The 12,188-nt window shown below is 40.8% G+C and overlaps 1 protein-coding gene across 4 annotated transcripts in view; it reads left to right on the plus strand.

The window, feature by feature from the left end:
* Positions 1 to 12,188, plus strand: part of mpp2b (MAGUK p55 scaffold protein 2b) — a 46,712-nt gene that overhangs the window by 20,358 nt on the left and 14,166 nt on the right. For 3 of the 4 annotated variants that reach the window (XM_026178911.2, XM_080305184.1, XM_026178910.2), the window contains one exon: positions 8,020 to 8,120. The exons of the other annotated variant lie outside the window; for it this stretch is intronic. In XM_026178911.2, coding sequence (XP_026034696.1) covers positions 8,020 to 8,120 — 101 coding nt within the window. The remainder of the gene's footprint in view (positions 1 to 8,019; positions 8,121 to 12,188) is intronic. 4 annotated transcript variants of the gene reach the window in all.

Here is a 12,188-nt window from a genome sequence, read left to right on the forward strand (position 1 = left end):
AAAAGAACCGGACGGGGGGGGGGGGGGGGACGTAACACAAAATCATCTTTTTGTTGACAGTTTCTGTGGTCATGGGGGGTGGAGGAGGGGCTGCTGTCCAATTGCAAAATGTCAACAAATATCACAAGTGTTGTCTCCACTGGTGACCTTCATACAGCTAATAAGGCGATCTGACCTGCATCCATAGCATGCCAGCTTGTAGCAAGCATCACCATGGTGATAGGGAGGCTGCTTAAAAGTCCCTCATCCTGCTGATTGGCTATCTGGGACCTAGAGAGAGAAGGTCATGATTACTTCCACTGGAAGGATTGCCTTTTATAGGACTTTTACCTACACTGTTATAGCTGTTAGATCACTTACAATTTTTTTAAAGTCAAGCAAGGATAATATACAGCCATTATCAAGCTGATAACAATGCATAACAAAGCAATTGCCTTGAAAAAATGAACATCATTTAGTGAAATATCTCTGTAAAATAACCCCTGACATTTCTGCTTTTTTTCATTGGAGCTATTACAGTTAAGATTTTTTAGCAATGAGGTTAGGCAGGAGTCCCAGTGATGGTTGCAGACAACACTGTGATCTGTAGTGGAAGTAGAAAACAGGTAGAAGGGCGTATGGGAGAAAAGAGGAGTAGAAGTCAGTTGAAGCAAGACAGAATACATGTGTGTTAATGAGAATGAGGCTGATGGCAAGCTGAAGATGCAAGGAGTAGAGGTAATAAAGGTGGATGAGTTTAAATAGTTGAGGGCAACCATCCAAAGCAACAGACAGTGTGTAAGGTTTACGAATTGGTAGTGAGACCTGCTATGATGTATGGTTTGGAGACAGTGGCACTGAAAAAACAGGAAGCTGATGTAGAGATGGGATAGCTGATGTTAAAGGTTTTTGCCAAAAGTGACCAGAATGGGGAAGTTTACAAAAAACTACTTATTTGAGATTGATGAAACAATCCACTTATATTTTTATACAGTTATGTTTCTGTAGGGCACTCCTTTTTGTTGTTGTGCATCACTTAATCTCTACTCCATGACCAGGTTTTGTGGGCATGCACGCACTGGATCTGACTCACTGCTCTTTTAATCTGGGGAAAGTAGATATTAACCATACGCGTGCTGCGTTTGCATCCTGTTTTAAACCACTCTGTCATGCAAAAACCAGAGTCAGAATCACAAGTTGGAATTTCTGACACTTGTTAAAACACACAAAAACCCACACACAGGCACACGGTCCCTGCAGCATTATTTATATAAAACATTTAATGCTTCATGTAATTCAGCTGCTTCACTTAATCTCATCCTGAGCAGAGGCCTTATCAGCAGGAAGTGACAACACCTGTGGGTGCTGATTATTTTCCCACTACCTTCATTTCACATTGTGATGTTTAAGTCCAAAACTTAGAACTGTGTATTATGTGTGCAGCCACATTAATGTAGTGGAGTTATTATTATGTTTTTAACGAGGAGATCTAATTATTTACAGGCAAGTCTCTACAAGTAGCGCACAAACAAACGCACCCATGCTGATTGACCATGCAAGTAAATTACACAATTGTTGTGCACACACGTGCTCCAGACGACATTATTACACCTCCTCATTACGAACCCGTTTTCTTTTTCAGTGAGACTCCACGAGGAGGATGTTGACTTAATAATTCAGAGTTGAGTGCGCGTGCCCCAACTGTGTGCTCATTCTGTTTGCTTTAGTTGTAGTTTGTACGCTCTGTGTTGTTGTTCCTGAAGGAATCTCATCAGACTGATTGCACTCAGAGGGCTTCAAGCTGCAACACTGTGTCATGTTGGAAATATTCATGAATCCCATTGCACTGGGATAAATTCATAGAATGCTTCGGCCTTAACGATTCATCAGTTCTAGCACGTACACACCGCATGGAATATATTCCAATCCAATATCATTCTCCACCAGTGTCTTAAACATTTATCTTTTGCTACCTGAGGGATTGATAGTTAATTATATTTAGCTGGAGAGCTGGAAACTGAATCAAATCTAAAAGCAACATAAAAGTATTTAATAATGTCTTTCAAGGCCAAATAGTATTTTCTTTTTTATAGAGGTGACTTCCAGCAACTTGCAGCGACTTCTAGCAGCTCTTCCAGGAGACAATGAGAATATCAATGAGCTTCTTCAGGAATCTGTCTGTGTTTCACGGGACAAAGCCGGTGTTGTTACTGGCTGTGCAAACTGAGAACCTAAACATTTACCTCATCCAGTGCAAGTGCCCTGATTTGTCACTGCCAGGCATTTGCCAATACGGACTTTAAGTGTCCTTTTAAAAGCTATACTGAATTTCAATCCACATTTGAAATTAAAAAAGCCCATATTTTGAAGTAGAATTAACCCTGTGAGGTCTTAGTCATTACCCTTAACTCTATTCTATTAAAAATATTGTTGCTTGTTTTCTTTTCTTGGCTGTCAGGGGTCTAAGAGGTGATCAGTCTTATAAAAAGACACAGGACTAGGGTTAGGGCGACCGTGGTTCAGGGGGTTGGGAAGCTCATCTTGTAACCTTATCCTTATGTATCTTGTAAGGTTGCTGGTTTGAACCCCAGCTTTGTCTGTCCTCGTCGTTGTGTCCTTGAGCAAGACACTTCACCCTACCGCCTACTGGTGTTGGCCTGAAGGGCTGATGGCGCGATATGGCAGCCCAGGGCAGCTGTGGCTACAACTGTGGTTTGCCTCACACCAGTGTGTGAATGTGGAAGCGTTTTGAGTCTCCAGAAAAGTGCTATATAGATGCAATCCATTATTATTATTATTAGTTGCTGATGATGCCTTAAATATCACATCTACTATTTGCTAGAAAAAAATAACCTACTTGCTTGCTCATTACCTGTTGCCAAAAGAGCTCCTTTAACTGACTTTTATTCATCTGGCTCTGCATTCTAAAACACATTGTGTATCTCAGGCGTATTAAGCAGACCAGACTGTTTTTACAGCTAGAAACAACTGGGAGTAAAGAGTCAGCTGCACACTGTACTCCTCTGTGAGTACTGTAATACCCCGTGAGGATTCCACATAGTGAAACAACAACACATCTGCATCTCCCACAAATTTTCCTTCCTTTTTTTTTTTTCCACCCTCCCACAGTCCCTCTGTGTACCCTCTCCCTGCTGCTCCATAGCAACAGAATAACCTTCACTGAGAGGTCTTTGCACCCTGCTGTGCTCCAAACGCAAACAATAACAGCCCAGATTGTTTGGCTGCGTCCGTGACATTGGGTTTAATTGTAACTCTCCTTGGAGGTGAGCAGGCGCTCGGATGAGGCTTTAACAGACAAAAGCACCTTTAATTTAGTTTCCTTTAATTACACGTCCCCTGCTGTAGCAGAGGCAGGCAAGCGGTATCTTGGCAATCTTTGTTGAGAGGCGGTTGCAGGGAGCCACCACAGCATGTTATAATTTTCAATTTTTTGGCTGCTAACTACTGTAGATTGGGTTTTCATCTAAACCTATATTAAAAATCAGCCATCACTCCATTTTAACTTCCTTAAAATGTTCAGGTTTTCTCATAATATTCTGCTTCTTCAGGAGTTTATCCATAAATCCAGCAAATGTAAAATAGTGAAATGCTCCAAAGAGAAAATCTGCTCAAGCGTGAAGCTTTTTTTCCCTGGAAGAGTAGATTGAGTAGAGGGCATAATGTGCTTGTAGCTGGTTAAGTCTGTTGGCACACCTGAGTCCCCCTTTGTGCTTTTAAGCCCTCACCTGCTAAATGAAAGCTCCGTAATGGTATCAAGTTACAGTGTGTGGTAGAGGCAATTTGGATTCAGCGAAGCGAAAAATAACTTTCGCCTGAGTTCTCACCTGTAAAGGCCCCCAGAACGGACAAAAAAAAAAAAAGGCACGTAGCATATTAATACACAAATGTCGACACGCAACTTCAATCTGAAATGAGTCGTGAGCAGAAGAGAGATGCATTCAGTAATACGCTGCAGCTCTATGGCAGGTTTTTGCAAGGCAGGACTGCTGTGACAGTGGTGGTGTACAAGATGAAACATTCCACCTGAATGCTAAACAGGAAGTTGTTTGAAAGAGAAGCTTGCAGTATAAAAAGAAGCCAATGAATACTTTATCTTAAGCTGAGTACAGACTAAACGACTGTCAGGCCTGTTGTGAATGCAATTTGGACTCGTTGACGGATTGAGTGTCTAATTTATGTGGGTTTTTTTGTTTCTTCCACAGAAGTAGCTGGAGCTTTTATTTACCTCACCTGCAGAAAGTATCAAGGCCTTTATTTGAAGGGGGCTTTTATTAAAGACTTTAATTTATAATTCCTTCTGTTTGAGCCTAATATGTACAACTTCTCATATTGATGTGCTCCCATTTCCCTGTTAATAGTACAGCACTACACTGTTAACACAAAACAAACTCCTACCAGGCCCTGTGGTCATTTAGCATTACAGTGAACATTTATTAACAAGGACTTTATTGTGATAGATCTGCTGGATCTCGTATTGCTTCAGTAGACCTGTTGGGTCGTGCACCAGAGGAAAGACCAATCAAGCTGTTACCCAGTGACTACAGTGACAACACTACTACACTACATTGTTATAGCACTATAATTTATTATGCGAACACTGTTAATGTCACTTGTAGGAAGGGGGGAAAGAAAAAAACTAGGGTCAACCATTTGTAACTAGAAGCAGATTTTGCAGTTCATTCAAGAAAAATTGCCGTACTTTGAACATGTGTTCTGTATATAAGAGGAGCACTGAGAGATTTTTGAAGACCTGTGAAGAAAATCACATAAAACACAAAGGAACACAAAATGAAAAGAGGAAAAAACAACATAAAAGCCACTGTGATTTAAAAAAATATGGATTTCACCACGTGGGTGGCTGATTCTTCTGGGTGGGTGAAATTTATCTCTGTGGACACGTCTCTGTGATATTTGCTTTGATGCACACCACGAAAAATAGGGGAAGCAGTGCTTATTACATTATAGTGCTTGTTATACATCATGAATTATGTGCATAAACTTGGACATAGAAGAAAGGCAACGATACCCAAAGAGGACAAGTTGGATTTTTAATAATTTCTCTGAATAATAGATGTATTCCAGTAATACTCCGCAGTGTGATTATTAAACGTTGGCCCTTTTCACACTTTCTGATGGTTCCTTTGTGCCTAAATGTGAGTCAAAACCATTTCCAGTTTGTGATATTTTTGTGACTTTGTGTAAAATCTTTGACACGCTTTGGTAAAGCAGCTGTCTGTTTTATCAGGATGGTTAGAGTGGCTGATGTGTAAGTGTATTAAAACAGCCAGTGACAAGTTGGATGAGAGCTAGAAAAGATGATAAAAAAGATGGAAGTGAAACATGTGACTAAAAGAAATAAAAATCCTCACACGTGTCTGGGCGCAGCAGAGATGAACTAAGATTGGGGAAAGGGCCGATGTGACAGCAACAATTGCGTACAGTTGCAATGATTAAAGAGAATTATGCAGGACCTGTAAACCAGGCCTGCTGGTGTGATATTCTCTGCCAGACGCAAACTTGGCAACTCTCCTGCTGGAGCAGAGCTGGTGTTAGAGGGAAAAAGGGAAGAGAAAAAAGACTCCACTGCGGAAGACTTGTGAAATTATTAATTTAATTTACTTGTGAAATTGTTGGGCAAGAGGACGGATGGACTGTGTAATCTTTGAGGTGGTCTTCCGTTGTCTTCTTTTCTTCCTTTCTACCTTTTATTTCTCGCTATAGGCAGAGACAAGAACAGCTTGCTCTCAATGTGTTTGTTAGTATTTCAAGTGTGCATTTAATAATACTTAACAGAAGTAGACCAAAAATAGGTTTGTGGCTACTCTCTAAATATCTCAAATCTGTCACTGTTAAGCCATTTGCCAGTTTTATTTGGAAAAATATGGAACTAAGTTGAATGAATTAGCGAACATGCTGAGCTTCACTTCACTAAAATGAAACTAGGACACCTAAATTTTTATGGTTAATGATCAATAAAAAGTGTGCAGTGAAGCCAGAACCAAGCATTAAAAATAAAATTAAATAGCATTAAGTAAGTTAATAAAATTATTTAAGACTCTTGTTATTGTGTAATGTCAATGGAGCAGCTGCATGCATTGTTATCAGGCTTTCAGGGGGGCAACAAAAATGTGAAGTTTTCTATTATGTGATATTTCCTGGCTCACTGATAAATGTATTTACTGTTTTATGTTGGTTTATTTTTTATTACACGTGTTTGTGTTGTAGCTCTTTTTGCTCTCACAGCTCAGAAGGTGGAAAATCAAATCAAAAATCAATTTTATTTTAGGACAGATTTAATGTGGTGTTAATGTCTGCAGAGTTCTGTTATATGGTGTGGCATATATTGTAAAATTATATATTTAACAAAAGTATGGCTGTTAGTTATACAAGAATAAATCGATGCGTTTTATGCCAATTAATTGCATTGTTGCTGCTGTTGTTAACAACAAAATTCGATTTACTTTAGAATTTATGAGCTCTCGTTTTAGATAGCTGTATTAGCTCTCTCATTATTTTACTTGTTTGTTTATTTTTAGCCTGATCATTCGATTGGTGGAGCTATTATATCAGCTGATGTTAACTATGGGAGATATATCAGTATCTGCGTTCATAACAGCCAGTAAACAAAAATTAAAAACGTGAAGAAACACCCTTCAATCGTGTAATTACTGTTGATGTGGCATTGTTTGTCCACTAGAGGGCACTCTGCAACTTCCCTGTTAATGACAGGCATTTGAAATGCCATAAACACAACTGCCAGCTGGTGCTAGCAGATCATCCGCAACTTATTGTGACAATAAAACAAGATTTCTTTTAAGTTGCATTGTCCTATTCTCCTAGTAAGCACATACATAACAAATGTTAGGGATCTGTTAAATGTGTCTGGAAGAAAAACATAGTGACTGATAAGTTGAATTTTTAAATAACCAGTCTTAAAAATGCTGTATTAGTTGGGCTCTGGTTTTTTAATTCAACAGAGTAAGAACACGCTCAGTCTTCTACCTTTTCCAGGAAACTGGGACACAGACTTTTAACACAAAAGGAAATAGCCGCCCTGTTATTTGATCAGTCACATCTTAATATGAGCCTTTGAGGTGGTGAGAGCTTTGAAGTCAGCCATGCTGGATATGTGCAGGGACACTGCTCTGCCAGTATCTCGAACATTAAGAACCGGTGTTGGGTTGACACAAAGGCCTTAGTGTCTGTTTACCAACTTAGACCATTTCTGTTCCCTGTTAGCGAAAATACCCACTCTTCTGGCAGCCATGTCTGCTGTGATTAATGCTTCCCAGTAGGAGTCAGAGTGTAAGTCGAAAGCAATGCTTTAAGGATAGACTGAACCTTCTCTGACCGCCATCGAATTGTTGATGTCTCATTGCGGTTGCTGATTGATTGGTTAGGGTTTAGCAGTCTGAGTTTACATCACAGAGAGAGAGGAGCATTCATGCATTCATGTTTCTCACTGAAGCTTCTCCACGAGCCAGAAAGTTCATTTCAAAACGAGACCGCTGAGTTATGGCTTATTAAAATCTATTCTTATCCAAGTTGTAAAACAGTGTTCTGATGGAAAAAAATGTTTATTCGCTGAGCAACTTCAGCAGCTGTGTTGTTGTATAGCTGGAGCGAGTTAGTGTGTGAATGTGTGTGTGCGTGTGCGAACTTATGTGTAGGAGAGAGGGAAGGAGGAAGTCGGGAGTTGTGGGAGAAAGATACTGCCACTTGTGACAGACTTAAGAGCAGAGTGACTGACAGAGGTGAAATTGCTTGGGAAAGGATGTGAGGCTGCTCCTCCTTTCCCTCCTCCCCTCCTCCCTTCTGCTCACTTTCCCTCCAGACTTCTTTCACTCGCGAATGAAGTATGAGCTACTGTATATGTGCTCCCTTTGTCTTTGAGGTGAGCTGTTCAGTCTGTTTCCCATGGGTAGCAGTGGAAGGTAGCACAGTAGTAGAGTGAGATAAACTCTGTTTTCTTTTTTTTGTGTGTTTTCTCTCTTTTTCCTTTTTTTGATGTTTGTATAGCCATGCATCAGGCCCTGGACACACTGAGTGACAGCACAAGTTCCACAACTGCCAATGACCTGGACCTCATCTTCCTCAAAGGCATCATGGAGAGCCCAGTGGTGAGAATGACTTCAATAAATAAATACATAAATAAGTGTGTGAAATGTGTGTGTGTGTGGCGTGGATGTGTTCTGCGGCTCTGCTGCAGAGGAGTTGTGAGGCAGTGGATTTGTGATGAAACTCTTAGCTCAGAACAGGTGATAAGAATTAATGGCCAAGTGGCGCTCCCTGACGCAGCACTGACCTACCTGCATTTTGTGTTGATCACAGATAGGCTTTATCGAGTGAGCCGTGACACTTGCACGGAAGATGAACACATCCAGTTGGTGCCTAAAAGCTGCTGGGAAGTGGTTTTCCACTACCATTACCATTGTGCCCATTACCATTAATGGAGGTCCCATATGACCGCATTGGCATGGACCTCATCGGGGCATTTCACTGGTGGATATCACTTTGTATTAGTTCTGGTGGATTATGCAACGTGATATCCCAAAGCAGTGCTGCTGCAGACCATTTATGCAAACAGTGTGGCACAGGTGCTGTTTCAGGTCATCTCTCGAGTCAGCATCCCGAAAAGATACTGACTGACCATGGCACATCGTTCATGTCTCGAAAGTAAAAGAACTGTATGAATTACTGGGCATTAAATCAGTTCGGACTGGCGTCTACCACCTTCAGACTGACGGGCTGGTGGATTGGCTGAATAAGACTTTAAAATTCATGATTCGTAAGTTCATTCATGAGGATGAGGATGGTGTAGCCCCATAGTCTATAGGGTTCTGTGTTGACTACCACAGAGGAATCAAGTGTCACGGTTTGACACTTATTCCATGCCCTGGGTCGACGAGCTCCTGGACTGGTTAGGCACTGCTCCCTTTTTCAGACACTGGATTTAACCAAGGCCTACTGGCAGATTCCCTTGTCTCCAGAGTCCAAGGAAAAGACAGCATGTTCCAATCCGTAAAGTTTGTACCATTTTGCCACACTTCCAATTTTCTTTTTTTTCGAGTCCCAGACACTTTCCAGTGACTTATGGGCCGGGTGCTGCATCCACACGCTGCATATGCTGCGGCCTACCTGAATGATCCATCATCCATAGTTACACCTGGGTGGAGCATGTGCAGTGGATGGCTGGGGTCCTGGAGTGTCTGAGGCAGGGGCTCATTGCCAACCCGAAGTGCGCAGTTGGATGTATGTAGGTACAGTATTTGGGGTACCACTTGGGGGTGGGGGTTAGTCGGCTCGGCCGGATGGCTCCCCGGCCTCAGTCGGGAAGTGGTGGAACAGTGGCTTCAGTGGGAAGTGCCAGAAGACTGACAGAGCAGCTGGGACATATTTTGGTGATCAGTCGTGCTAATTCAGTTGCAACCTGGGACCGCTGTGCCAGTAACAAGTTGGGTGAAAAATTGTACAGAGCAATCTTGAAAAGTTGCATATATAACACAACGAGTAACTAACAGTGTGTACGTGTGGGTCATTCGTGTCACAGTGTGTATGTCTGTGTGATGTGGTAACATTGGGGACGTATTTTAAGTTAGATGCAAGTTTGTTTTAGAGAAAAATCACCAATATTGTAAGGATGCATATTTATAATTTTGAGTTCAGTAACACAGAATAAAATGTTAAAACTTCTGTGTTAGAAGTTTATTTCTGTATAGTCATTAGCCTGCCTTTAAACATATCTTAATTCTTTGTAGAACAGATTCAACAAGGTGCTGGAAACATTCCTGAGAGATTTTGGTCACATGATATTCACATGATAGCTGCACATAGTTGCTGCATATCTGTTGGGGGTACGTCCATGATGTGAATTTCCCATTCCATCACATCCCAAATGTGCTATGTTGAACTGAGATCTGGCGACTGTGGTATACATTGAACTCATTGTCATGTTCTTAAAAGCCATTCTTCTCTGACTTCTGGCATCAACAAAGCATTTACGCCCAGAGAACTGCCGCTCGCTTCCTCTCTTTTAGACCATTCTCTGTGAACCCCAGAGATGGCTGGGAATGTTGGGAAAATCCCAGTAGACCAGCACTTTCTGACCTCTCTGGCAACAGCAACCACGCCACATTTCGAGTCACTTAAAATCAGCTTTCTTTCCCATTTTGATGCTCAGGTTGAACTTCAGCAGTTTCTACATGCCTCAATGCACAGAGTTGCTGCCAAGTCTTTGTGTTTTCTCTTAAATTTTCACATCCTATGAAAAGCTTTAACACTGTTACATTAAAAGTCATTTTTGCCATGTTCTTTTTTTTTTTTTGGTTACTAAGCTACCTGGGTATTGGAGTTAAGTCTTTAAAATATCGTCAGTACATTTTTGAAATGACTATTCAACCAGATCCAAACTCTGTTATTTTAACTAAGCTTAAAATAACAGAGTTTGTCAGTTTATTAGCACAGAGATTGATTCTTCTGAATTAGACGAGCCAGGTAAGCATCTAAAACTTAAGAAATTAAGATTCACTGTGCATGGCTTTTCTGATTAATCTCAGAAAAACTGGAAACTTTTGTGGACTACATTAAAAGCTAAGCTTTAATAACCACCCACAATTCTATTCTGAATATTATTTCAAATTGATTTATTATTGTGCTAGCCCCATGTCAGGCTGACGCCTGTCCAGGGTGTACCCTGCTTCTCGCAATCTGGTAGCTGGGATAGGCTCGAGCTCCTCCCTCGCAACTTTAATAACAATAAACGGAAGAGAAGGGACGGATGGATTTACTAGCATGTTTTAATTTGACTTTTCATGGGAGTTTTAGAATTCCTATCCGGTTGTTCAGTCTGACGTCACTAGCCGTGTCTGGGTCTAAACTCCGCTGCAGGTCCATATATCAAACGATCACTGTGGCATTACTGAGAGTTGAAAAACTGTCTAAAGTCTTTCATCTTTAATAAAATGATCAGCGTTCTGCTCTACCAGGTGTAACAATTGAGTTTAACATCCAGGCATCCATGAAAACGGAATTTATGACATTTAACGGAGTTAGAAGTTAGCAGGGAGTTAGCTCGCTAGCTTCTATCTAAATACAATATAGCATGTCCTGACTGCGGGGTTTTGGAAACAAATTAAAACGTACAGCTCTGTTATCACTTCCAGCATAAATGAAGACAGAAAACTAAACAGCAGTAACGTTTGTAGGGTTACTGAAGTTGGGCTAGCTGGTATATAATGATGTGCTGCGTGACCGCTAGCGACACAGCTACGTTAGCATAATATAAACAAGCTAACTTTTTTTTCCACTCGATAAAAGTTACCGTGAGTGTTCTCGGTGGTCAGGAACAAATGTAATCGCATGGCAGGATGCTGTAAAAGGACCAAACTTCAGCCAGGAGAACAACTGAGATAATCCATCCACAATACGAGGTTAGTCATTCATATACTGCTGCATGGGCTGGGCTGTAGTTACACCCTAAGGTTTTAAAAACTGAGCTTAAATAAATGATTAGCGGTAATAAAAGCCGAGGGAGGTCAACAGTGATCACTGACTGTTTTAGGAGCTTTTTGAGATCAAATAGAAGAAAATACATAACATTAAACATGTTAACAACACAAAAGCCATATTAAACGCAGACTACTTTAGACCCAGAAGTAGGATTCGTCGCGTCATCACTGAACAACCGGATTGCAAGAAGACTAGAAAAAAAAACTTTGTACCTGCCTACTTGTTTAAATTTTACCTCTTTACGAAGCACACATAGCCTCTCTTTATTGCTTAGCAGTATTATTAGCATGTTTTTTTTTTTTTTAAATTTGGGGTTTACAACTTCTCTCAGTGGTTTGAAGTGCTTGAAATTTAATTCAGAAAGCTAGAATAAACATTAATATTTTGAGGAATTTGCCCCCCTTACTGGAGACAAATGAGAACAAGATACTGGCCATTAAAGTTTGTTTGCCTCATAAACACTCCCATTAATAGAGATTGGGAGAGCCAGCTGAGCATGCTCAGCAGGGGCAGGAACCAATTTTGTTGATGCTGTGCAAACTTAAACCCAGCTAACGCACACCTCTGGCTTATGTCACTGCTGTTGGCACAGGTGGAGCTTGTTTCTAGGCGTTTCATTGTTGCAGCAGGTTGAATGGATTCCAGAAAATATGCAAAAATACACAAAAAGGTTAAATGTG

This window comes from Astatotilapia calliptera, chromosome 8, assembly GCF_964374335.1.
Source record: "Astatotilapia calliptera chromosome 8, fAstCal68.1, whole genome shotgun sequence".
Lineage (NCBI taxonomy): Eukaryota > Metazoa > Chordata > Actinopteri > Cichliformes > Cichlidae > Astatotilapia > Astatotilapia calliptera.